This window comes from Dasypus novemcinctus, chromosome 7 (genome assembly GCF_030445035.2).
Source record: "Dasypus novemcinctus isolate mDasNov1 chromosome 7, mDasNov1.1.hap2, whole genome shotgun sequence".
In the NCBI taxonomy this organism is placed as follows: Eukaryota; Metazoa; Chordata; class Mammalia; order Cingulata; family Dasypodidae; genus Dasypus; species Dasypus novemcinctus.
This window is the reverse complement of record NC_080679.1, coordinates 10,612,542-10,640,452: the sequence shown is the minus strand read 5'-3', so window position 1 is coordinate 10,640,452 and position 27,911 is coordinate 10,612,542. Positions and strand designations below refer to the sequence as shown.

General features: G+C 49.9%; 1 protein-coding gene across 1 annotated transcript in view; it reads left to right on the top strand.

Moving 5' to 3' along the window:
- The window catches only part of INPP5D (inositol polyphosphate-5-phosphatase D), a 126,130-nt gene that overhangs the window by 60,340 nt on the left and 37,879 nt on the right, over positions 1-27,911 (top strand). Inside the window, exons 6-13 of the mRNA XM_058299872.2 lie at positions 8,300-8,387; positions 13,154-13,234; positions 13,384-13,455; positions 14,397-14,520; positions 20,567-20,673; positions 22,929-23,031; positions 25,060-25,256; positions 25,636-25,753. Coding sequence (XP_058155855.1) covers positions 8,300-8,387; positions 13,154-13,234; positions 13,384-13,455; positions 14,397-14,520; positions 20,567-20,673; positions 22,929-23,031; positions 25,060-25,256; positions 25,636-25,753 — 890 coding nt within the window. The remainder of the gene's footprint in view (positions 1-8,299; positions 8,388-13,153; positions 13,235-13,383; positions 13,456-14,396; positions 14,521-20,566; positions 20,674-22,928; positions 23,032-25,059; positions 25,257-25,635; positions 25,754-27,911) is intronic.

The window sequence follows — 27,911 nt, the reverse complement described above, 5'->3', positions numbered from 1 at the left end:
ATGGCTCTGCTCTGCTCAAGCTGATGGGGCAGCTGGCCACGTTTGGGCACCCTGGTGGCTGCTGGGAGGTTTGGTGTTCGTGGTATTTCAGCTGGACTTTTTTACTTTTAAACTAAAGTTAGATTAAAGTTAATTTGAGGCCAGTTGCTCTGGGGAAGGAGGACACGGGCAACTTGGTCACACTTGCTTGGGACCCAGCATTTAAGCCTTTTGCAGTAGCCAGTGTCTTTTGAATGTGTGAGCATCCCACAAGCACACAAGGGCACCAAGAGGGAATATACTAAAGCCAGTCTCTCTTTTCTGTGTGTGGGAGGTGATGGCCAAAGCCTGCCAGTCATAGTAAATTTTTAAAAAAATAGGTCAATTTACCACCATTTCAAAATTTTCCAATATTGGATTCGTCGGACAACCAATTGGTAAAAATTCTAATTTCTTTTAGATTTTGTTGAGTGACCTTTTCAAATCGATTAACATTAAAATGAACCTCTATTTAATGACATTTTCATTGTTAGAAGTGCAAAAGTAAAGCTAACATGCCATCTGAAGAATTAGCACAAAGAATATTTAAAATGCTTAAAGCTTGAAAAAATTGAAAATAACACTCATAATTATCTGGAAGAAACTACAAGAAATCAAAATAAACCCATCATATATGAACGGTTAAAATTTTGGTTGGAAAAGTCGCATTTCCTAGGGGTGAGTTTTTTTGTGGAGTTTTTTTTTGTTTGTTTTTTTCACTCTGTGCTGTTTTGTGCTTCATTACTCATATAGTAGCTTCAAGATTCTCTTGTCAACTTCCCTGGTGCCGTAACCATCTTAGTTTAGTTGATATGAGGCAAAGAATCCTTTGGCATCAGTAATCAAATTGAACTTCCTTTTATAGGCTCATAAAACTGCAATCATTACAATTTGGTAAATTTAGCAAACTGTTCCTTTAACAAATTGATCCTCCATCAAATGGGCCAGTCAGGTTTAATTTCAGTGAGTTGGCTTTCAACTAATGCGGTTTCAGCCATCATTTTTTTAGATTTCCATGAAGGACTTTTTTTTTCCCACTTGATGCTGTTAAAAATCACTTATTGCTGAGGGAAAATAACCCAGACACAGCACTTCTGTTTAAAAACAACAACAACCCACAATCCCATGATCACTGGAACCGTCTCTTATTCCCGCTGCAGTTGAGAACGTGTTCTTGGGCAGCTTTTCACAACACAGCTTTGCCACCGGGGCTTCCCGGGGTCCAGGCACCCTCCCTCACAGAGACAGGAGCTGGACCAAAAAGTCTACTCCCCTGCTGCAGTCCCCCAGCTAACAGAGTCCCTGCACCTTCTAGCTGTTCCACATCTTGTTTACCAGCCACTTGGGTTCTTGTTGAAATTGGAGACACTAACGTCCTGAGCACAGCCTGCTCACTTGTCTTCATCTCCCCAGGTTACTTGCTAGCCAGGTTCAGAGACTGTGTTAACTGAGGGGTAGGATTTCAGAAAGCCTTGGATAGGAGCCAAATTATGTTGCCCAAGGCTTCTGCCACCCCCGCGGATGCTGTTCAGTGAAACAATTTGTAAACCCATTGGTTATCAAACTGCTCTGATTGGAGTATGTCTTCAAGTCATTCATTTAATCATTCATTCATTCAACAAATATTTATTGAGGCCCCCTCTGGGCTCTGTTCTGGGTGCTGAGGATACTGCAATAAATGCAATGCACAACGTTCTTGCTCTTAGAGACCTTTTTGGAGAAAACAGTAGATTAAGCACATAAATAACAAGATAATTTTCATAAGGACCGTGAGAAACTAGAGCAACGTGAAGGAGAGGCACGAGGTGGGTGGAGGGATGCCAATTTCCTTTTGGGTTCAGGTGCCCCTCCGAGGAAGTGATGGAGTTGGGACCTCGGTGACAAGAGGGAGCTAGCAATCCCAGGATTTGGCAGAGGTCCCGAGGCAGACGGGAGGCTGGCCCTCAAGGAACAGAAGGTCTGTGTGGCTGGTGCATCAGGAACAAAGAAAAAGTGTTAGGAGTGGAGACAGGCAGGCCCAGGGTGGCCAGACTTAATAAAGAAAAGCATAGGAGTCTGGTTAAGTTTGAATTTCAAATAAACAACATTTTAAAAAAATATTACCATGAGTATATGCCATGCAATGCTTGGGATATACGTACGCTAGTAAATGATCTGTTGTTTATTTGCAATTCAGATTTCCTGTGTCCTGTGTTTTATCTGGCAGCCCTCAGCAGGAGCCCAAACATGTTCTATCAGGGTGAGGTCATGGCATGCTTTAGGGCTCTCAGCAATGGGTCGCAAGAGGCAAGACCCAACTCAGGAGGCCAGTTAGGAGCTCTGTGGTCATCCAAGTGAGATGTGACGGTGGCCCATTAGAAGGTAAAGGAGCCACAGCAGGGGTCTCAGGGCTCAGACAGGGCCTGGCACCCAGGAAGTACTCAATAGATATCTGTGAAATGGCGCGATGGCTTGGACTAGGGCAGGCACTATGAACTGCAGCCTTGCTGTATGACTGGGTGTCGGGTGAGGGGAACACAAACCAGGGGTGCCTGCTAGATTTTCAGTATAGCATCTGTGTTGCCACTTGCTGAGATGGGGAAAGTAAAGGAGAGGGTAGAGGTAGGAGGTGATGGCGGGAGGAGAATTCTCTTGGTTAAGTTTGGCGTGAGGCACTGTTAGGCATCCAAGCAGAGCCACCAACCATGGAATATGTTTTAAGAGCCAGGGACATCCATTTGGAAATTGTTAGCATATACATGGCACCTAAAGCTGGGGGCCAGGGAGCAGTCACCTCAGGTGAGGGTACAGGGGAAGGCGAGGCAGGGCCAGGTGGACACTTAGAGGTGGGATGGAGGCAGAAGAGGAGCTAGAAGAGGAGGCTGAAAATGACACCCAGAAGCAACACCCAGTGCTGCTCGGGGCAGCACAGACCTCCCTTGGCATGGCTGGGAAGGACCCGGAGAACTGCCCAGAGATGAGAATGACCGTGGCGAGCTGCACTGCAAAAATATTACCACGTTGTCAACACGTCGTTCTGAGATAAAGAATTTTCAGTAGCATAAAAGGTCAAGAAATTAAGCCCAAGGAAGATGAGGAACCTCAGACTAGGCTATTAAGAGCCAGAGAGACACTTTTTCCAGGGAAACAGAAGGAAAGAAAAAAATTCTGGAAATGTTCAATAACCGCTGACATGGAGGAACAGGAAGGTAGGCAAGTGGAATTTAAAACTAAAATATCAAGGAGTGGGAGAGAGTATTTTATCTATTGAGAGTAGAGTAGAGATTTAAACTAACAAACAAACAAAAATACTCATATTTATAACTGCTTCACTGGAGGCCGTAAAAATAAACCCATCGTTTTCAAGTCCAATTTGAAAATCAAATCACAAAACAGAGCAGACTCTTTGGGAAGTATATATAGAAAGCAGGGAGGGCTAAATAAGCATATGCAAAAAATGTGTGATAAAAAATTGATATTTGGAGAGAGGGTGCAGAGATTCAACTTAGAGCTGGTGAAACAGGTTCCCAAAGAGCAGGGAAAAGTGGTGCGTATTTGACAATTACATGTATAAAAGAAAAAAAAATGTTTCTGGGTTTATAAAAGAGCCAAAACTAGGTATCAAGAAACCATATAAAGATCTAATTAATATAACAATAAAATAGCAACACCTAAACCTCTTATAATGTTTCCATACCACAAGGAAAGACAAATTCAGCAAGAAAATCCCATAATATTAAAAAATCACAATATTTAATATTATCCATACTCCTTAACAATGCAATAAAAATTCTGTAAAAATATCTCCAAGCGGGGAAGCAGATGTGGTTCAAGTGACTGGGCTCCCACCTACTACATGGGAGGTCCATGGTTTGGATTCCGGTGCCTCCTAAAGAAGCAGTGAGCTGGCACAAGGGGCAGGTGCAGCAAGCTGATGCAACAAGAGAAATGGAGAGGAACAAACAGAACGAGAGACACAACAAAGCAGGGAGTGGAGGTGGCTCTAGGCACCTCCCTCCCACATCAGAGGTCCCGGCTTTGGCTCCCACTTGCCTCCTAAAGAATCAAGGAAGATGAACAGACACAGCCAGTGAAAAACAACAAGAGGATGGGGAGAAATAAATAAATAAAATAAATCTTCAAGGAAAATGCTATTGACCTGTGATTAACCTTCATCTAGAAATCATTAGACACTTTAGGGATTTGAAAAATTCTCAGAAAGGTGCTAACCACATGCCTCTAGTTCAAAAGGGATCCAAGAAATCTTTTTCCAGAAATTTTAGAGTGTTGGTGATCTTAAAAATAAGAACTGAGCCACTTACCAAGCAGCTGGATATGAATGCTTCCGAACGGAAAGTTTTCACTCTACACTCCCAGAACACAATATGATAGAAATAGAAATAAATAACAAAACTACCCAAACCCCTGGATATTTGTAAATGGTCTCCAACACAAGAGTTGGATTAAGGAAGGAACTGTCACAAAAATAACCTACCCAGGGCAGGAGTGGGAGCACCGAGTAGAATCATCAAGCAAATGAGTATCAGAACTCTATGCGGTGCAGTGGAAGCACTACCTGAAGGAAACACCATAGTTTTAAACGCTCTGTTATTAAAAGGGGAGTAGAATACAGAGTCAAACAAACCCACTGAAAAAGACTGTATGTTTCTTGAAGGCATCAAGGGTCATGTCCTTATCGCCTTGATATTTCCTTTGCCCAGCTAAGTACCTAAAACATCTGTTAAGTGAACATTCACCATCGAAGACTGAATGTTTACCTACCACCTGCCAGGCACTATTCCCAGGACTGGAGATCCAGCAGAGAACAGTCTTCAAGAAATCTCCCTTGAGCAAAGGAACAACAACCAGAAAGGAAAAGAACAGAAGAAAAACCAAACCAAACAAAACCAGATATAAATTAGGAAAAAAGTAACCAAGTTAAATAAGAAAACTTTAAAAATGAGAAATGTCAAGGAAGACCTAATCTGCATGAAAGATTTACAAATCAATAAAGAACACAGGGTACAATTAATAAAAATGGAACAAATATTTTGCACATGTAATGTGAGACATAAAAATTACCCCACGTGTCTTCCTTTAAACTTTCAAGGAATTAAGTGACCACAGTCTATAAATTATTCCTAAATGACAGAAACTAACGAGTTCAATATTTAAGAAAAATATGGCTCAAAGTTTAAAAATGTAATCAAGATAATAGCCTGAAATAAAACTGTATCCAGTTTCATTTATTATAAATGTAAAAAAATTCTGTATTATTCTAGCAAATATAATTCAGTGATATGAAAAACATAGGCTTTATCTTAGAAATCGTTCTTGAGTCAACCTAAAAAAATAAAATCACTGTGATTTAGCAGTAGATTAAAAAATAAATGATTCATTTGCTTAGATGTCCTAATAGATGTCATCCAATTTAAAACTCATTTCTAATTTTAAAAAGTCATTTTTTTAAAAAGAACTAAAGTGATACTTCCTCCCTAATGGATGATGTGGCCGTTTAAATCCAATTATACTTGACAGGGAAAATATTAAACTATTCCATTAAACATTTTGATGGAAGATAAAATCCTTTATCACCTTATTATTTAACACTGTAATATATATATATATATTTTTTTTTTTTGAACAAGAAAAAGAAGCAAAGACTCGGGGAAGCAAAAATAAAGAAAACAAAAAAGTGCCAGAACATTCCTTCTGAATCTGCAGACACGGAATGTGCTAGACAGAAACTGAGTGGGAATCCGGGAAGATCCTCAATCTGAGAACAGGGCGAGAGGTGGCTCTAACTGGGGAAGGGCTGAGGCCGGCTGGAGAGCAGGGCAGGGATGGGTACCAGAGCCCCTGGCAGCCACCTCTGGGGTCTGCTCTGCCCAGAGGCTCAACCTGCTTGGTCTTTGCTCCCCCAGGGTGGCAGCCACAGCCGCCTGCGGGGATGTTCGCACCAGCTGGTGACCCGAGGCTGGGTGTGTCCCAGGGACCCCGCCGCCGTCCCTCATCTGGACAAACCTTTTCTGCTCCCCAAGGCTGGTAGTTCTGGGTTTTCCCATTAAAGACCCAAAGTACCATGGGTCATTCAAACACCTCCAGAAGTATCTGAGGGCCTGTCAGACATCTCGAAAGTCTTAGAGGGTCAGCACACCCGAGACAAAGAGCCATATTTCCAGATTAAATACTTCATACTCAGAAAATCCTAATGGGTCTGTGTGTGTGTTTTAGGGTAACGTTCTGAAAAAGGAGACCACTGAGGGAGATCGATTGGATGTTAAAACTTTCTGAATGAGCGCCTTTAAAACCTTTTTAGCTTGGAATTATTCTATCAAAGGACAGCTTCAACGGAAGAACTATGATGTCGACAGAAACAGAGCAGCTCTGGCCAAGAAAGGCAGAAAACCAAGAAGCCTGTCTGCCCAGTTCTGGGCACCCTCTTCTCCGCCAGGGCCCCTCCCCGACCCTTTGCAACCTGGAAACAAATCCTCCCATATTCAGGAACTGTGTGTGCAATGTCTAACCTAAGAGAACTGGGGACAAAGCTTAACACCTGTTGAGTGAAACTGAATTAGCAACACAGAGAAAAATTCACTTAGTTCCAGGAAGGAATGAAATCTATATAACGTAAACATATATTTTTATATGTGTGAATGTATGTATGTGGTGTATAGATATATATCACTTTTGGGTTATTCTGAGATAGATCTTTGCTATTATAAATGAAAGCTGCTCTGAGCAGCTTGTTCATATAACTTAATTTATTTTGAATTATACTCTTAGGGTAACCAGAGATTATGGCTCTTGATAAATATAACCCATTTATACATAACTTTAAAAACTGTAAGAAACCAATTTAAAAGGAGAAAGTAATTGCTCTCTAGTAAGTACTGATGATATATATTTAACTGAGGTAAACAAAGGGCCAAAGAAAAGATGAAAAATAGAACAATAAAAAATTTTAAATTACTTTGTAATGAAATCCAGCCTTCCTAGCATGAAAATTACAGTATGGGAAGAAAAAAAAAATACATACAGCCCCTGGATTAATAAAGCAAAGCCATAGGTAAAGTGTTTATACCAATACAAATAATTCTTAATAGAAAATTGATAAAGGACATGAATAGTTTATACAAAGAGAAATATGGTAGCAATCAAGCATGGAGAAAAATACTTTATGATGCCTGAAACTAAGGATATGCAAATCCATTTATCAATATTGAAGTGCAATGTTATACCATAAAAAGAGAGAGAGAGAAAGAAAATAATCGAAGCAGGCATACAAGACATCAGACAAGCAGGTTCAGTCTGGAGGCCCCGTAATTGGTTCCATCACTCAAGAGTTTGGCAATATTCTTCAAGAGCCATAATCTCTGGTTATCCTAAGAATGTCATTCCAAAAAAGTAGAGCTATGTGAACAAGCTGTTCAGAGCAGCCTTTATTTATAATAACGAAGATCTCAGAATAATCCAAATATCTAGCAATCAATTTTGGCACACTTAACAGAATATTTTGAAACCATTAGAATGTTCAATATATAAAAACATGAACCGTCTTTGATGAAATAACAAGTGAAAATTAGAACTCAAAGTTCTTTGCCCATCATCCTTTAAAACAATGTGGAAAAACAACAGGAAAAGATGGGAAGGGAAATAAAATCAATGAGGCTGAGCACCTGCTTCCCACATGGGTTCAATCTCTGGCCCCAGGACCTCAAAAAAAAATTTTTTTTTAATTGTTAACGCCCTCAAATTGGGGTGGTCAATGAGTTGGAAAACCGCTGCCGCTCTAAGCTGCCTCTCAATTGCTAAGGAAGGATTTTAAGGTCGAATCCCCAGCCCCCATATCAGGAAGCCCCCAGGGCACTATTTAAAATGCAGATTCCAGACCAACCAATGCAGGTTGGAGCCCAGAAATTTGCATTCTTAACCTGAGGTTGGGTGCAGGGAAGCAGTGACTCCTATCAACACTAAAGGATGGGAACTTGGGAGCTGAGGATTCTGGAGTGATTTCTAAGTACAGCTTTGTGCCTCTAGATTCGAATTCTCTGTGGGCTCAGTAACCTAGATGGCTGGACAGGAACGCAAGTCACAGCTCCAGTGTGGCCCCGAGGCCCAGCACGGGGAGGTGGGGGGAGGGCTCGCGGGCGGGGGGAGGGCTTGCAGCCCCTGAGGCCAGGCTCTTTGCCCGGGCTTGTCCTTCTGGGAAGGATGACCTGCTTTCCCCAGGCCGAGAGTGCCTCCCAAGCCCTGGGTGGTCCCACTAACCCTTGACCTTCACCTTGCGTCCCCCGCCCAGTGAAGTGGTCCGGACCCTTCCTTCCCTGGAGTCCCTGCAGAGGTTGTTTGACCAGCAGCTGTCCCCCGCCCTACGCCCACGAACTCAGGTAAAGGGGGTTGGGGCTGGACAGGTGAGATGAAGAAACCGGCGGGAGGTGGGGGTGGAGGTGGGGAGTGGGGGGCTGAGTTAGCAAGTGTCCTGAGGGCTTGAAACGAAGAAGGCGGCCCCTTTGGCGTTTGCTGCGCTGTGCGAGTGTGGGTTGGGGTGGGGGCCTCGGGACCCCGCCATCCTAGGTAAGGCAAGGCCACTGTCAGATTGTGATGAAGGAATAAAGATCCCAAAGGATGCACCTGTCGGCAAAACCGACCGAACAAGGAGGCAAACCAGGGCCTTTCCCCATCCCTCCTCGTCGGAATCTGAGAGGAAGTAAAATCTTAAGGTGCCTAAATCCCTCTAGCCCTGCTTCTGCCCCCCGCCCACAGCAAGGTGGGGGCGGGGAGCAGAGCGCCAGGCCCGTTGTCCAGGAAACAGAGATCTGGCCGAGAAAAGGGGTCGCCCCCCAAGCTGAAAGGCGAGCCTCCAGCAGAAAATGCTCGCAACAAATATGAGGAATGAAGGATGGAGATATAGATTTTTTAAATTATACACAATCCACTTTTTAAGTGGGGGAAGCAGGCAGTTCGCAGGAGAGGGCCTAGGAAAGGTCCACACATGCATGAGGAGAGGGTCAGCCTCGCCTGGCCCAGGACGGCCAAGCCCCGGGAAAGGACAGTCGCAGCCGAGATCCCCCTGAGGACGGCCGGGGCCTGGCAGGGCGCTGGGGAGGCGGGACTCCCCGCTGCGGGGAGCCGAAGGCGCCGGCGGAAGGGCACTGTGGCCGTTTGTATGAAGATGTGGAGTTTTCACCCTCCGCACTGCGTCTAGGCCATTGTCGGAGGGAATTCACCACCAAGCGGGCTTTACAAAGACGCTCGCTCGTGGGTGCGGACGCGTTGGAAACCTCGCCCTGTCGCCAGAGAGTGCCCCTCCGCGCGCCTGAGGAGAAGCGCCCAGACCTCCCGTCCGCATGTGGCGCGCCCTGAGGCCAGGCAGTCACAGTGCCCGGAGCTGCTCAGACGGCCCCTGGTCACCACGAGGGAGGGGACGGACAGGAGAAGCGGCCTGGGCAGCGCAGGGGCACGGAATTGTGGGAAATAAAAGTAGTTTTGCTCTCCCTGAAGTGAATGAGGAAAGTAAAAGCAAAACTAGGCAGAACAGGGTCCTCTCCAGAGACTAGAGTGGAGACAGTCTGGGTGGCACAGTGCGTGGGTTGGCAGAGGTCGCCTGAGGGGGCGGCGGCGCCGTTTCACCCTACGCGTGCTGCCCGGAAGAGGTGGACGCGCCCGGAAGAGGTGGACGCGCGGGCCTCGGGTGAGGACCGAGCCGGCGGAGGGCGGCGCCAGACGCGGATGTGGAGAAGGGGTCTCGTTCCCAGGCTGGAAGGAGACCCTCGGCCTTAAAGCAGAGAATGCCATTCTAGATGCTGGGGGGTAGAGGAAGGGACTGCCCCTCAGGTCAGAAACACCTCCGTGCGTTTCCTGATGCGTTTCTGCCTCACCCTCACTGGGCCTCAGTTTCCTCATCTGTGAAATGGGCTGTGAGGTTGTCTTAAGGAGTAAATGAAGTTGTGCTTGTGAGACATCTTGGTCAGCACAACGTGGACACCCAGAGGCTGGCGTGCCTGCCTGAGGGGAGGGAGCTGGGTCTGCCCTGTGTGGGAGGGGAACCCAGATCTGCCTTGGAAAGGGCAACTGAAGGACGAAGTGACAGCACTGGGTGGCCTCCTGTGAAGCCTCAGGGCTCACACTTCCAGGCTGTGTGTGAGGTCCTCAATGTCAGCCTCAGTACAAGGGACATTTGGGGGCAGGTCACTCTCTGTGGTGGGGGATGGCCTGTGTGTTGTGGGATGTTTAGCAGCAGCCTTGGCCTTGACCCACTTCGTGCCACGAGTGTCCCCCAGTTGACGTAACTCAAAATGTCCGCGGACACCATCCAGTGTCCCCTGGGGGCAAAACCATCCCTGGACTGGACCTGGATGCAAATCTCCAGTCTACATCAGCTGAGTGACATTTTGGACATGTTAACTCACTTCTTGGTGACTGGGTCACCCCATCTGTAAAACAAGGATTAGAAGACTGCGCTTTAGATGAGTTAACGTGCTTAAAAGGTGCCTGGCACTCAAGAACTCATCAAATAAGCATCATTATTAGGCAGCAGTCCCGGCAAAGCGCCAGCATTTTTCTAAGACCTTTTCTTCCAAGAACTAACTCCCGGTTTGTTGGTAATGTCATTTAAGCTTTGCAAGATCTGGCCTGACCTCGCCCCAACGTCACAAGTCTAAGCAAGAGAAGGGAAGACAGTGGCCTGACCTTACACAGTGACCACCCGGGTGGAAAGTGGGTAATTCCAGGGGCCCAAGGGGGGACATGGGAAGGCTGGCAGTTGAGCTATCTTTCCAATTGGGGAGCGACAAGCCAACCCTAAGCAGGGCCCCCACTGACCTGCGCTCCTCTCAGCCAGCAGGTAGCCTCCTGCTGTCTCACCTGAGGCTCAGCCTGGCTCCTCTCAGCCACGCCTGGTGAGTGGTAACTGGACACTCACTGGGAGCTCGTAAAGGAGCCAGGGAAAACCAAGAAGTAATCAGAGGAGGCCTCGGCCAGTGGGGACTGCTGTGGGGGGTGGTGGTGGGGAGATGATGAGGTGGTGGTGACGGTCTTCAGCGTGGAGGGAGTGGGGTGATGTGGGGCAGTGGGGGTGATGGGGGGTGATGGCGATGGGGAAGTGGGGGGGAGGGTGATGATAGATGGGGCAACGGGTGATGGGGCGAGGGTGATGGGGGTAGTGAAGATGATGGTGTGGCAGTAGGGGTGATGGTGGGTGATGGTGATGGGGGGTGAGGGCAATGGGGGTGAGCATGATGGGGTAGTGAAGATGATGGTGGGGCTGGAGGTGATGGGGGTGAGGGTGATGGGTGGTGAGGCAGTGTGGGTGAGGGTGATGGGGTAGTGAAGATGATGGTGGGGGCAGGGGGGTGATGGTGGGTGCTGGAGGTGATGGGGGTGAGGGTGATGGGTGGTGAGGCGGTGGGGGTGAGGGTGATGGGGTAGTGAAGATGATGGTGGGGGCAGGGGGGTGATGGTGGGTGCTGGAGGTGATGGGGGTGAGGGTGATGGGTGGTGAGGCGGTGGGGAAGTGGGGGGGAGGGTGATGACAGGTGGGGCAACGGGTGATGGGGGTAGTGAAGATGATGGTGTGGCAGTAGGGGTGATGGTGGGTGATGGGGGTGATGGGGGGTGAGGGCAATGGGGGTGAGCGTGATGGGGTAGTGAAGATGATGGTGGGGCTGGAGGTGATGGGGGTGAGGGTGATGGGTGGTGAGGCGGTGGGGGTGAGGGTGATGGGGTAGTGAAGATGATGGTGGGGGCAGGGGGGTGATGGTGGGTGCTGGAGGTGATGGGGGTGAGGGTGATGGGTGGTGAGGGCAATGTGGGTGAGGGTGATGTGGGTAGTGAAGATGATGGTGGGACAGTAGGGGTGATGGTGGGTGCTGGAGGTGATGGGGGTGATGGGTGGTGACGGCAATGGGGGTGAGGGTGATGGGGTAGTGAAGATGATGGTGGGGGCAGGGGGGTGATGGTGGGTGCTGGAGGTGATGGGGGTGAGGGTGATGGGTGGTGAGGCGGTGGGGAAGTGGGGAGGGCGATGGTGGGGTTGTCAGTGGCAGTGGTGCCGGGGGCCATGGCTGTGGTGGCGCTGCAGGTGATGCTGGTGGAGGTGCTGACCGGGGAGGTAGTGGACGGAAGTCCCTGGGTGGAAAGTTGAGGCCACCAGCCAGGGAAGCTGGCTGCACGGTGAGCCAGGGGTGAGGTAAAGGTCCCTCTCTGGCTGGCGATACCTCCTTCCATTTGGCCTGGTGTTCATCTCGCGTGCCTAGTGTCTCGTTGACACTCTCCCTCCAGCGGCTGGCTGCGTGTCTGGCACGGACGAGGTGCTTGGTAACTGTTTGTCCTGTGACTGGGGGCTGAGGCCAGGCAGACGTGACTTCAGGTCCTGCTCCGCCACGTTCCAGCGGTGTGACTTTGGACAAACAACTGCAGCTCTCTGGGCTTCCAGTCTTCACCGAACGAGTTCCCCGAGCACCTTCAATTGGCCAGGTGCAGTGCCAGGCTCCAAGCATGTGATACTGGTCCCAGTAGATGGACCCAATTCTCAAGGGAAACACACAATGAACAAATAAATAATGGAGAGAACTTCCACTCCTGGCGATTGGTATGAAACAAACGACGGTGATTTGGTGGACACGACTTGGGGACTCTTAACAAGAGTGGCCAGGGAAGCCCTCTTTGTGGATCTGAGCGCTGAGTGTCAAGGTCGTGCCCTTCGCAGGTGAAAATTGGAGTCTGGGGACTCCTCAGGAAGCCTAGCTCAAGGCCACTTGGGCAGATGCGACATGAGTGTGAGAGTGGTGGGGCCAGGCCGAGGAGTTTGGGTGATTGGCGGGAAACCAAGGGGGCGGCTCTATTTTGGAAGGGGGGCAGAACCCTGACGCAGCAGATGGAGGAGAGAGGAAAGGGCGTCATCAGGGGGCACTCTCCTGTTTGGGCTTAAGCCAAGGAGTGGGTCAGGTGAGAAGAGGACTTCTGGGGAGGAAGGGATGAAGATTTATTTTCCGGCCGATGGTAATTTTGAGACACTCGTCGCTGTCCCTGATTTCCTGTTCTGCAAAAGGGAGAGGATAACAGTGCTGAGAGGGCCGCTGGCAGGCGCGAGGCGAAGCGGGCCAGGCAGCCCACCTCCGCCGCACTGCCCCATCAGCTCTCTCCTCCCTGGCAGGTACCCGGGGAGCCCAATCTCATCAGCATGGTGGCCAAGCTCAGCCAACTGACAAGTCTCCTGTCCTCCATTGAAGATAAGGTACTGGGGGCGGGGGTCCCGCAGCTTCTCTCTGCTCCTCCTTCGTCCCCTTTGCCCAGAAAAGGCGGGGCGTGCAGGCTCTGTCTCCCCTTCGCCCTGCCCTCCGCCTTCGCCCCCCAGCCTGAAGGGGCCCATGCCTCCCTCTCCAGGTCAAGGCCTTGCTTCACGAGGGCCCCGAGCCTACCCACCGGCGTTCCCTCATCCCTCCCGTCACCTTCGAGGTAAGTGACCCGTGGAGGAGCCGTGGACTGTTGCTCCGCAGTCGGAGGTGGGGGGCGTGCTGGGGAAGGGCAGGGAGCCCCACAACCAGCAGTGAGCCACCTCGCCGTGAGGGTGCTCGGACATTAGAGGGGTGCACAGGCTCATCTGTGGAAGCCCCAGGGGAAGAGCGTCTCACGGCCCGAGATGCCATACGCTTTGCCCTTCCCAGAATGGAGGGGGTGAGGGACCACAGATAGGGGTCCCCAACTGCCTGCAAAATTAAATAATGCCACGGGGGGGAAGGGGGACTTGGAAAAACAATACGATTCCTCTACTTTTCTGAGAGTGAGTGAATTAGAATCTCCAGGCCTGGGCCCAGAAATCCATTTGCTTTAAAGTTCCTCAGAAATGCTAGAACATTGAGCCCAGCCCTGGCCCTGAATTAGGAAACAGAGTCCCCCAAAGTCCTCACTTGCCCCGGTGGCAATGCCGTATTGAGATGTGTTTCCACTTGCCGAGCAGACAGTGCCTGAGCAATTGTCTTTTTGTCTAATTACTGTAAGTAAATGCTCGATTATGGGTTGTTACAAGGCCTGAGAGCTTAAATCCATTACTAAAACATCCTTCTGGAAGCAGATGGTGCATCAGATTCATGAGCGTTGTCAAATTAATCCGTGAGCGGCCCGCTTTCCAGTCTTCCCTCTGCTTCTTCAGTCGACCGTAGTGGCAAAACAGCAGGCGCGTTCTCAGTCGGCGAGCTGGTCTTCCCGCCCTAGCCATGCGCGGGAGGTGCCTTTGGAAAGATGGGCATGCTGTGCTCGGGCAAGGGGAGGTGGAGATGGAAGCCTGGGGGCCCCCCGTGGACACCAAGGGCGTCCTGACTGCGCGTGGCCAGCCATGACGGCTGGGTCCTGCCAAGCCCCAGCCAGATGAGGAACGGGTGCTTCTCCCTTCTCCGCAGGTGAAGGCAGAGTCTCTAGGGATATCCCAGAAAATGCAGCTCAAGGTCGACGTTGAGTCCGGGAAAGTGATAATTAAGAAGTCCAAGGATGGTTCCGAGGACAAGTTCTACAGCCACAAGAAAAGTAAGACTCCCTCACGCCCATGACGCGCTCGATCCGCTTGTGGCCTTGCTGATGAGCGGCCGGTGGCTGAGGCCGGGGACACAAATCCCGTCTGGCACCCCCACCCCCTGCGGGGCTGTCCCTCTCCCGGACTGCTCTGCCGGGGTGGCTGTAACGAATTCCACAGGCGGGTGGCCCCAGCAACAGGAAGTTAAAGTCTCCGTGTGGGCGGTGGGCCTCGACTTCTCCAAAGTCAGCGGCGTCGTGCGGCCAGTGGCTTGCCGGTGATCGGTGACCCAGTCCCTGCCTCTGTCTCCTGTGTCCAGTGTCCTCCCCCCCTGAGAACTCTGGTCATTTTGGACACAGGCCCATGCTGATTCAGCCTGGCCTCGTCTTAACAGGATCTTCAAAGATCCCTTTTACAGATGAGTTCACATCCAGGCACCAGGGGCCGGGCTCAAACACATCCACGTGGGGACACGATTCATCCACAACACCTACGTGCCGTCCCCGCAACACGTCCCTCAGCTCCCTCTCGGGCCCCTCCTTCCCGAGGCCTTCTCTGTGAGCCCTGGCCCCTGCCCCGCACCCCTGGGAAACGAGCTCATCCCATCCTTGTTCCACATGGCCCGCCCTGCCCTGGGTGGTGCTGCCGTGCGCCTGTGGGAGTGTCTTCTCTTCCCCACTTAGAGCTGGTCTAGTTGATCTGTCCCCTCCCGATGCCTAATACAGGCCCCTGCACAAAGGTGTTTAAAGATGTTTGTTGATTGATCCAGGTAGAGCCTTTAGTGTTGCATAAACTGAGAGACAGTTTAGCGTGGCTGAAGGGTGTGGATTCTGGGACCAAACGGTTGAAACTCACACCCCTGCTGTGCTACTTACCAGCCAATTATACTGGAAATTTCTTTTCTTTGTCCCCACTGTTCTGAGACTTTTCAGTTTTCAACCTGGAAACTCACATCATTCACTTCAAATACATTTTCTTGAATTATTTCTTTCATGACTTTTTCTCACTGTTTCTCTGTTTTCTCTTCCTGAAACTTAATGTTTGTATGGGACCTCCCAGACAGGCATGGACCTGGCTGGCAGCATTCTGGGAGCTGGGCAGGGAAGGCCAGGCATCTCAGCTTTCAGAAAAGAACTTTTATTTAGTCTCCCCTTTTCGAGTAGTTTCCCTGAAAGAAATAATTCAAGAAAATGTATTTGAAGTGAATGATGTGAGTTTCCAGGTTGAAAATTGAAAAGTCTCAGAACAGTGGGGACAAAGAAAAGAAATTTCAAGAGCAAAAAATAGGTTTACAGGCAAAGGAGGATCTGAACAGCATTGCGTTTCTCAGCAGTGGTACTGCAAACTTAGAGGATGATGAAGCAAGGACTCCAGAGTCCTGAGGAAAAGTATTTCGAATTTAGAGTTCTGTCTGTTAAGCATGAATGTGGAATTTTGAGACTTCAAGGACTCCAAAAACTATCACTCATTTCCCTTTTCATGGAAAGCTACTGGAGATGTTGCTCTGTCAAAATAAAGGTGTAAACCAAGAAAGGACATAGGATCCAAGAAATGGGATCCAATCCAAGAGAGAGGTGAATGGATTCTTGGATGATGGAGAAGAAAGGCCCCAAGATGAACATTATACAGCATCAGTCCTAGAGGCCACATCCTGAGGCCCTGGGAGAGGCTCCCTTCAGATGACGCTGATAAAAAGTGCTTGGTCACATGGAGAAAGAATTTACAAACTGGGGGAGAGGTAGGATCAAATGAAAAGCACGGCTATTATTAACTCCAGGAAAAACATAAAGTTGTATGGGAGAAGAAACCCAATCCAGGCTTGTCTGCCAATAGCATTTATGTAGTCAAAATAATGTAAATGCTGAATACTTACCTGACCAAAATCATGACATAAGTACGGAAGGATGGGGGAGCACAAGTAGAGAGTGACAGGGAGGGTGGGGTGAGAGGGGGACAGGTTGTGTATGTGAAAAGAGAGATAATCCCTCATCTTCCATGGTGGGAAAAGTCAGTATGTAACAGGAAATATCTAAAACTGAAACACCAGGAAGTAGCAATAGAAGCATATTATTTAGAGACATGGGGGCAGCAGACTTGACCCAGTGGTTAGGGTGTCCTTCTACCACATAGGAAGTCCGCGGTTCAAACCCCGGGCCTCCTTGACCCATGTGGAGCTGGCCCATGTGCAGTGCTGATACGCACAAGGAGTGCTGTGCCATGCCACGCAGGGTGTCCCCCGCATAGGGGAGCCCCATGCGCAAGGAGTGCGCCCCGTAAGGAGAGCCACCCAGCGTGAAAGAAAGTGCAACCTGCCCAGGAATGGTGCTGCACACACGGAGAGCTGACACAAGATGACACAACAAAAAACAAAAAGAAACACAGATTCCCGTGCTGCTGACAGCAACAGAAGCAGACAAAGAAAGAAGACGCAGTGAATAGACACAGAGAACAGACAATCGGGGTGGGGGCGGGCAGGAGAGAGAAATAAATAAATAAATAAATAAATAAATCTTTAAAAAAAAATAGAGTCATGGAATAGCATTTCCAAAGAACCCATTAAGATTATTGTTGTTCTATTGGGGAATGTGACAGACCTTCCCTGAGTGGGAACTCAGCACTCCCTCAGTTGACGTTTGTAACTGTAACTACTATAAAAATACTGAACATATATCATAACATATTTATGTCCCCTAGTACATGCCCTAGAGAACTATCCCCCCACCCATGTGCCCCCCCATCAATAACAACTCACACCAGAGTTCCTCTCCTGCCATAGTTGAACCTCTCTGTGATCCAAAACTTCTTCAACAATGAATCCTAATATATCGCTAAATTCAATTAATAGGAAATTGAAATATAGTGATGGGTTTAAAGTTTAGAAATAGAATACATAGTAATTTAGAAATATTAAAATAAAAATAAATTGGTGTATTAATAAAATGAAAAATATTGTAAGAATTTGTCTCTAACATTTTGCCTTTCATCGCTGTAATAGGTGTTGCCCTGTATGTACAGTGGCAAGGCACTTTCATTTCTTCCTTAGTTTCTACATCCTTTTTTTTTTCTTCCTAATTTTTAATTTTGTTTTCAAAAAAGTTTTATATCATAGTAATTCACATACACAATATAGGAGACTCCCAGATATCCAACATTAAACCCTTTTCCCCTTTCCCCAGCAATGATCTTTTTACATGTTCATGTTATATTTGCTGCAGCTGATGTACAGATTTTAAAACATAGCTATCAAACATGGTTCCATTTTGGTTTACATTATTGTTTATATTATAGACTGTACAAATTTCTAAATTTTTAGTTTCCTTATGTTTTACATTATGGTTTACATTTTATATAGTTTAGATGTAAGTTAACATGTCCTATATCCATCGTTGCATGATCTTATGGAGCGCTTCCATTGCCCTCCAGTTGCTCTGCTTCCATCCATGCTGTACCTCTATCCCCTTCCCTTTAGGGCACACCGTGACAATCAATCTTCACTACTTGAGATTTACAGATACTGCAACAATGCTGAGGGCTTGACACACTAGACTGCCCTAACTAATAAGGAGCCAGTGATTCTCTCGAGAGACACAATTCCCTCTATTTGGGAACATCAGGTCTTCCCAAGATGTGGGTACACCTTCTCACTCATTGTATGGGTCTCCACCTAATGATATAACACACTATGACAACATGAGCACTTACATGCTCCCTAGAAGCTTGCCCCTGTACCAGATGCCCCCCACTTAAGCACCTTAAAAATGTGAACAACAGTAATCCCCCAAGGGCAACAGCAAAGATCAACAAGGCAGGATGGTCCAATAATGAGCCCTTGATACTGATGACTATGCTTAGAAGCCTGTGTGCGTAAAATACGAACTAGGCCTAGAGCTGCAGGGTTACCTCCTGAGAGCCTCCATGTTGCTCAAATGTGGCCACTCTCTAAGCCAAACTCAGTAAGTAAATGCATTGTCTTCCCCCCAATGTGGGACATGACTCCTGGGGATGAGCCTCCCTGGTGCTGAGGGATTACTACCAATCACTAACTGGAAAAGCAACTAGCAAGAGACCTCGAATAAAAGGGTCAACTCAGACTAGCAGAATATCTCAGCCTACATGTTGTATCAAGTGTTAAAAACTGCTCTTTGACCTTGAATAAAAGAGGGAAATGGCAAAGACAAATGAGTTATTTGGCTAAGAGTCTTCCAGAAAGAGTCAGGAGGTCATTAGAGAGGTCACGCTTACACACACCTCAGCAAGACCCCAGAAAAAGCTAAAGTAGATACAAACCTAGGTACTGGTTCTCCTGAAGGCTATGGGGATCCTCAGGGTATATGGTCATGGCAGATGGATTTGGAGTTCTGTGCCATGTTAGAGGGCCCTACTTTGGAATTTGTGCTCCTGAGGGTAATGGAGCTGGACTCAGATGTGACTTTTCTACACATGCCTCTTCTGACACTGAACCTGTGGTTGGTGCTAGGGATGATCCATACTCGGGAGACTTGAATCTCTGGACTGGCCATGTGCCAGCTGGACCCTGAGCCTCAGTAGAGTGGCGACTCCTACTCTCTGGTTCGTTGGTTTTACCCAGATCAGCTAACAGGGAGGTGAAGATGGTCAACCACCACACCAGGGAATCAAGAGCACCTACAACTGCAAGCAGAGGAATTGCATCCATCATCCATGTGGAATCTAAGCCCCCTCTTGATCTAGAGGTGGAGAGGACATCACCATCCCAGGGTCCACAGGATGGAGGAATAAAATATGGACTAGAGTAGACTTACTGATATTCTACTATAAAACTATTGTGATGAGTAATAGAAGAAATTTTAGCATTGAGGTGGAGAGAGTGGCCACAGTAGTTGCTGAGGGCAGGGAGAGGGAAGAAGAGATGAGATGTGGGGGCATTTTTGGGATTTTGAGTTGTCCCAAATGATATTGTAGGGTCAGATGCTGGACTTTATATATCCTGACAAAACCCACTGAATGTACTGGGGGAGAGTGTGAATTATAGGGTACTATTACTATGTAGTGCAGCAGTGCCCCAAAATGTGCTCACCGAGTGCTATGAGTGTGCCACAATGATGGGGGAGGTTGTTGGTGTGGGAAGAGTGGGGTGTGGGGGTGGGGGGTATACAGGAATCTCTTATATTTTTTAATGTAACATTTTCTATGTGATGTATATATCTTCAAAAAATACAATTTACAAGAATGATGTGGTGGGAGGATGGGGAGTGGGTTATATGGGAAAAAATAAAGGGGAAAAATGAGTTAGAACATGAAAAATGTTTTAGACAAGTTGACAACATATATTCTTTGTTCATTTCTCTTTTTCAAAGAAGATTCGTCTTAATCACACCCACAGGTAACAAGACTTCGAATAAAATATAACCAACCACCCTGTGGGGATAAAAATGAAAAGACAAGTTTGGTTAGAGAAAACTCTTCTATATTCCTAGTATCTCAGTGAATTTGACAAATAAAAGCATTTTCGAATATTCAAAAAAAAGAATCCATTAAGAGAGTTGGAAGTGGTTGCCTCTAGAGAACAAGGCATTGTGAGGTTAGAGAGTACTGTTTTTTGGTAAAAGTCTTGTAGAACTCTTTGACTCTTTTAATTGTTAGGCAAAAGATAAAAAGTAAAAATTTTAATTAAATTTAGATATAAATTGAAAACAGAACAAATGAAGGAACAGAAAGGAAGACAGGAAGGGGGAAAAAGGAGAGAAGGAAAAGAGAGAGAGGAAAGGGGAGAAAGGAAAGAAAGGAAAAAGGAAGGAGAGAGGGAGCAAAGATGTAAAATGAGTGTCACTGTTTGTGGTCTGGCCAGGCCACCTCTTTCCTATTCCGGGCACCAGCCTCCCTGAGGGGCCAAGCTAAGCCCCTTCCAGGAAGAGCAGCTGGGAGCAGAAGGGTCTGGGAGACCAGATTCGCATTGGGTGTGCAGCTGGGGGACAAGAAAGTCCGGGGAGGTGACAGTCATGGGCTTGGGATGTAGCGGGGATTCTGTACACGAGTTGAGCAAATGGGTGAATAAATAAATGGACTTCCATTTCTCTTAAGTCCTGCAGCTTATCAAGTCTCAGAAGTTTCATAACAAGTTGGTGATTTTGGTAGAAACAGAGAAGGAGAAGACCCTGCGGAAAGAATATGTTTTTGCTGACTCCAAAGTAAGTGACAACAAAGGTCTCAGACATAGGGGGATGCATGGCTATTGAGCTGTGCGCCGGGGACCATGCCCTGGGTGCTCGCTCAGCTGTCAGGACCACCCATTTCACGCCTTGGAATTCAGAGAGGTTCAGGGCATGTGCAGGGACAGCCGGGATTCGAGCAGCCCCAGCTCCCCCTGACTCCAGAGCCCGCGCGCCTCTGCCAAGCTGCCTCCCCGCCGAGGATGAGTCCTTATCACCCGCAGCGTGTGCTTTAACTGATTTTTATTTTGATTAGAGAAGTTGTTGGTTTACAGAAAAAACATTCATAAAATACAGAGTTCCCATATACCACTCTCGTGAACACCTTGTAATAGTGTGATACGTTTGTGAGGATTCTTGAAAGAAAATTTTTATAATTGTGCTATTAACTATAATCCTTCATTACAATGGGGTTCACTGTGTTGGACAGTCCCATTTTTAAACTTTTTATTCTAGTAACGTATTACCCTAAAATTCCCCCTTTTTACCACATTCACATATGTAATTCCTGTTCTTAATTGTTCACAATGCTATGCTACCATCTTACCCGGCAGGCTTTTAGCTTCTGTAGGCTGCACTAAGCCCTCGGGGTGCCCCTGGATTTAATTCTGAGCCCTCCTTAGTGCTCCCTCCTAAAGACTTCTGCTGCTCCACTCTGTCCCTCTCTGCGGCCGTGAGGCTGCTCCTACCCGCTGCAAGGACTGGCTCCTGGAGTGGGGGCTCGGGAGGGATGGGATGGAAAACTCTGGCTCTGCAGACATCAAGGTGAGCGCTATGCGGCCAAAGGCATGGCTCTCCCAGACCTGACCCTTCCCCTCTGAATCCCATCCCTGCTGCCATCCTACGTTCTGCTGTACGAGACGGGCACTGTCACGGCTGGGCCAGCCAGCTCTGTGCCAGGCACCCTGCAGGCTCACAGGGCACCCCCCACACGTACACACATGCACACGCACACACATACACACACAGGTGCACACACACACAATCCCTGACCGGGCTCCTATTTCACCTGCCCTGGGGTGATGTGAATGCAGGGCAAAGTGGTAGGGGTGCTGGGAGGAGGCTGGGGAGAGGCTGAGGGGGTGGGGAGGCTGGGGGAAGTAATAAGGAAGGGCATGGGATAAACCTGGGGGCTGGGGCTCTCAGGTGGAGGGGGGCGGCACAAGCAAGCCCTCAGGCGCCATTCTAGGCTCGTGGGTAGGGGGCCCAAGATCAGCTCTGCCCACCGCTGCAAGCTCAGAAGGCCTGGGAGACAGCTGTAAACTGAGGCGCCATCGCCTTAGCCATCCCCAGCTAAGGACAGCTTTCGATAAAGACAGCATAAAATCTTGGTGGGCTGCTTTCTTCACAGCAGACCTACTAGGAGATTTGCAGTTCTGGGTTGGGCTGTACGAAAAATTGTCGTCCTTGTAGATCTAAAACAGTTCAACGCTGGCAATTTCACATGGTACCGTCTATGATGTCTGTGTGTACATTAACTGAGGCCTGTGTCCCCCACTGCACGAAACCTCAGTGAGGACACAGGCCAGGTCTGCTTTGGCCCCCACTGTGTGTCTAGCAAAAACAGATGAAGACGATAAGGAGGCTGTGAAAGCCTTCCTGTGCTCTTTTCTTTTTAGTTTATTTAATTTTCTTTAGTGACATAAGCAATCTGGACTCATTGGTGAAAAAATAACAATCACAAATGGCACAAAGTTGAAAATAAAAACACCCTTATACCACTGGTTATCTCTGGACTCTTTCCATCCAGGTGTTCTTCTTTTAATAGAAAGCACAGTAATGCTGATCACGCTGTTTTGTGATCTGGCTTGTCATATTTAACAAAATATTGTGACTATCCATGTCAATAAAGACACTTATGCACCCTGGTATCCTGGCATATGGGTGGTCCAGAATAAAATTACTAATGAATTCCCTAAGGTTACACGCTAAGGTTGTAGTTCTTTTTTTCTCATTTGAAAAATGTGCTGCCATGTCTATTGATCCCAGGAGGATCTTGTGTGGTTCCTGCTTGTTTTCTTAGAGTTAAGCCCTTGCAGGGGAATGGCTGGATCAAAGAGAAGGCGCCTCAAGACTTTGGGTGCCTACCTCCAGATTGCTGTGCCAGGAGGTCGCACCGCCTTCGCTCTCCTCAGTTCTCCTGAAGCTGACCAAGTCCTTTGCAAAGCCTACCGTGCCGTGCTGGCGGGGTGGGGGCGGGGCCTTTCTGAGTCTGCCTGTCCTTCCTTCCCTAGAAGAGAGAAGGCTTCTGCCAGCTCCTCCAGCAGATGAAGAACAAGCACTCGGAGCAGCCCGAGCCAGACATGATCACCATCTTCATCGGCACCTGGAACATGGGTGCGTCCAGATGCCCGCCCCCCTCATCGCCCCTGCTAGGGTGCTGCTTTCCTGCCTCGGGCAGCCTCAAAGGGTGGGGTGTGTGGACAACACCTGGCTCCTCTCCCCACCTGCCCCCAGTGCATCCTTACAGCCTCCTCTTCCTGAGATGATTTGTAAGAGAAATAAGGTCTGGGATTCTCATACCCCAAAGTGGGGTATTTGCATGTCTACATGGAAAGTTTTAGGTAAAGAGAACAAATACCTAAGTGAAGGGGCTCCTGGGCACCTTGCCAGCCTTAGGCAGCTCACCAAGGGGCCCTGGGCCTGGAAGAAAGAGGAGAGTTGCCAGTAGATCAGTAGATTGGATGGATGGATGGATGGATGGATGGATGGATGGATGATATGTAGGTAGAGAGAGAGGTCATAGATGATAGAAAATAAATAATGGGAGAAATAAGTAGGTAGGTAGATAAATAGGTAGCAAAAAAAAGAAGAAAGGGAGGGAGTGAGGGGGGAAGACATGATTGATAAGTGACAGGTGGGTAGATAGGGAGAAAAAGTGATGATAATTGGATGCATGGATAGATAGAGAGATAATATAGAGTATGGCCAGTTAAATTTTAATTTCATATGAATGAAAATTAATTTTTAGTAGAAGCATTCATCTAGAAACATATATACCTACAGGATGTCCACTCAAATTTGAACTTCAGATAAGCAGATATTGCATGGAACAGACTTGTACTTAAAAAGTATCCATTTTTCTCTGAAATTCACATTTGGCTGGGGGCCCATGTTGTCTGGCGGCCCTACTGGGACCCCCCTCCCTTTATCCTGAGCAGAGTCAGGCCCGCTCCCCACCCCCCAGCACCAGCACACCCTCCCCCACCAGCACCCACCACCCAGAGTAGATAGTTGCCTGAGAGCGTCTGTGGGGAAAGGGGTGAGCATCAGCCCTTCCTGGAGGGGCAGGGGTCATTTGGCAACTAAACCTCAGCCCAGGATCCCAGGCGCCCCGAGAGAGGGAGCCAGGGCCACCCTGGGGCCCATCAGGAGCTCCCAGCTCTCAGCGTCCCCTGGCAGGCTCCCGACCCTCTACCCACAAGCCCGCGGCCCTCCCTAGCCTCCACGCCCAGATGCCCAGGGACACGGCAACACTGCAGCCGGGCGCCACACACACCCGGAGCCTTTCCAGGGCTCCTTGGTGGCCCCCTGGCTTCTTCCACTCTCACCCTGGGGTGCACACGGGCCCCTTTCCTTCCTCCCTCTGTGAGCAGAGCTCCCTTAGATTTGCTGGGCATAGTCGGGGCTCTCCTGGGGCACAGCTGCAGGGGGCACACTTCGGGGGGCTGCCGGGGGGTCCCCACCAGGAGCGCGAGTGGAAGGGTCTCCACCAGCAAAGACCCAGGAGCCCCTGGTGTTCGTGATTCCCCTGTGGGAGCCACTTGGGCAGAAGACAGAGGTGGGCCCAGGACTCTTGGCACTGAGCCGAGGAGGTCCTCTCTGGGGAAAAAGGTGTACGCATCCTTTACGGGCACAGCGAGGAGAGGTAGCCCTTTCCTGCTGCCTTTATGACACCGCTTCACCTTTCCCAGTGGAAACGGGGTGCTTTCCACACTCTCCTCAGCTCTCGCTCCGCCGGCTGCCAGCCGTGGCTTGGGTTTCTCCATCCTAAATGTGTAGTTCTCCTTGGCTGTCTCACCAGTAGAATGTCAGGTCCTGAAGGCCAGGACTGTGCCTCGATGCCCATCGTAGCTCCTGAGCCTGGGACGGTGTTTGGCTATTGTCCGACCATTGCCGATTCCCACCCCGGATCTTCTCGGGTTTCCGTTCTTTGAAATGTAATGTCAGAAAGGAACTGGACTGAGCCCGACCCTGCCCGACATGCGGGGGGCTGCTGGTCCTCAGTTGTCACCCACCGGAGGTCACCCGCAGGGTGTCACTGGGCTGCCGCCCCCTCGCCCCCACCCCTCCCCCCGCTTTTAATCCCCTGATGTTGACTGCATGTGCCTTTGACTCACTTGGTGTTGGGTTTTGCTGTTGAAGGTAACGCCCCCCCTCCCAAGAAGATCACGTCCTGGTTTCTCTCCAAGGGGCAGGGAAAGACGCGGGACGACTCAGCCGACTACATCCCACACGACATCTATGTGATCGGCACCCAGGAGGACGCCCTGGGGGAAAAGGAGTGGCTGGAGCTGCTCAAACACTCTCTGCAGGAAGTCACCAGCATGACTTTCAAAACGGTGAGCTGCTGGCTCTGGGGTGAGCAGGCACGGCCTGGGGCTCTCAGCTTCCAGTGATGTCCGGGTGCTCACGTGGTCCCCACACACACCCTCCAAGTCCAGCTTCCTGAGGAAGCACCTGGGAGCAGATTCAGAAACAGGCGGGCCCCTGGGAAGTGACCATCCCCTTGGAGGCCGCCTTCCCCTGCCCTGGCTTTCTTTGTCTAAATGACAAGCCCTGGCTCTCTGCTTCCCCGTCTGAGTCTCATCAGGGCTAGGGGGTTTAGGGGTACACACCTGGGGGGGCTGGCGCTGGGTGTGAGTCGCTGTGGACAAGGGCCAAGGGCCACCCCCGGCCGAGGGGCCGGTGTCACCAGCCTGTCCCCTCCCTGCCCGGCAGATTGCCATCCACACCCTCTGGAACATCCGCATCGTGGTGCTGGCCAAGCCGGAGCACGAGAACCGCATCAGCCACATCTGCACCGACAACGTCAAGACCGGCATCGCCAACACGCTGGGTGAGCGGGGGCGCCCGCTGAGTGGGGCTGCCAGGAACTCAAAGAACCGGGGGAGGCTGCGTGAGGGCGTGAGCGAGTGTGCAAGTGTGTGTGAGCCTATGTGAGCATGAGTACATCTGAGTGTGAATCTATGTGTGTGAGCGTGTGTTTGCTCCTGAGTGTGAGGGCATATCTGAGTGTGTTGGAATGTGTGTGTAGGTGAGAGCCTCTGAGTTTGTGTGCACGTCTGTGAGTCTATGTGAGTGTGAGGACATGTCTGTGAGAGTGTGCGTGTGTCTCCGTGTGTGTATACGTCAGGAGGTGCACACCGGCGGCGGCAGGGGCTGTGGCAGGTGAGGGAGGCGTCAGGATGGGCAGAGCGCCACAGCTGGGGGGATACAAGACACCACCTTGGAGGGGCAGAGGCTGGCCCTGCTCGGCCCGGGGCGGCCAAACCTCCGGCTGCGTGCCGCTTCCCCTCCTCCCTCTGCTGCCCGGAGCCTCCCTTGTGTCCCTTCCTGGCCGCTGCCCGGCTCCAGCCGCCCCCTCCATGCTCACCGCTGAGCTACCCAGCCCCTGCCCGGGGACCCACCCTCGTGGGCACGTGCAGGTGAACGGAGAGCCGATGCCTTCTGCCAGAGGAACCTGGAGTGTCGGGCGGGCGACCGGGGCATGTCTCTGGGAAGGCGTGGGGCTGAATTCCGAGGAGGGAGGGGGACTGGCGCTGGGAACGGCCTTCCAGGCAGTGGGAACAGGGAAAGCAAAGGCCCTGAGGCTGAACGGGCTAATTGCAACAATAGATGGCGTAACCATATATCCAAGGTGCTATAGCTTGTATATGTGTTCTATGCAAATAACTTAGATATTCCACATCCCATATTACTTACTGAATCTTAGAATTCTGAGGGGTAGTTTATCCCTAATGCCCACCTCAATTCCAACAAACCAGTGGCCACCGTTCCGGACAGAGCAGGCCTAGGCCAAAGGCACGCGCCAGTGTCGTCCAGGGCAGAGGTCTGCGTGCTTTCCCTGCAAAGGGCCAGCGTGTGATCGTTCAGGCTTCACGGCCGTCGGGTCTCTGCGCACCCGCCCCGTGCCACCGCTGTCACGAGAGCAGCAGAGCCGAGGCCCGCGCCAACGGGGTGGTGGTGGTGTTCCCGCAGAATGTTCCTTATGGGCACAGAGATTTGAATTCATCTAAACTTTATGTGTCAGAAGAGTCTTCTTTTTTTGATCCACTTTTCAACTATTTAAAATTTATAGGGAAGTGGACATGGCTCTACTGGTAGAGCATCTGCCTACCATATGGGAGGGTCCAGGGTTGAAACCCAGGGCCTCCTGTCCCGAATGGTGAGCTGGCCCACACACAGAGGTGCCACACGCAGAGAATGCTGTGCCACACAGGCACCCCTGCGTGGGCGTGCCCCATACTCAAGGAGTGCACCCCACAAGGAGAGCCTCTCCATGTGAAAAAAGCACAGCCCATCCAGGAGTGGCGCCACACACACGGAGAGCTGACTTAGCAAGATGACGCAGCAAAAAAGAGACCCAGTTTCCTGGTGCTGCCGAGGGTGCAGGCAGACACAGAAGAACACACAGCAAATGGACAGAGAGCAGACAACGGGGGTGAGGGGAGGAATAAATTTTAAAAATCTAAAAAAATAAAAATTAGAAACATTCTTAGTGGGCAGTGGCCCAACGCGTGCCCACCCCTGACCTAGAGGGCTTGTCGAACACAGACTCCTGGGCCCTACCTCCAGAATTTCTGAGGCAGGAGGTTGGGCTGGGGCCCAAGAATCTGGACTTCCTGCCAGGCCCCAGCTGGTGCCGCCACTGCCGGTCCAGGAACCACACTTTGAGAACCACTCGTCTAGAACAGAGGAGAACTCGGGCAGGGAGACGTGTGCTCCGGGCCAGTGTTTGCTCGCCAGGAACCTTGAGTGAGCTCAGTGGGAGTGCAGCCCACCCGGCCCTGCAGCCCGGCTGCCTCCTTCAGATCTTCTGCTCCGACAGCCCACCCCTGCCGACCATGTGGGGTAACTGGTGGTCCCCCTGTAGAGGGAGCTGCCGGGAGCGGGTTGTCCTCGCAGCCACCCCCCTTGGCCCTGCCAGGGACCACGAGGCTCCCAGCCATGCACCTGCACCCTGTACCTGCTCCCTGCTCAGGAGCAACGGGGTC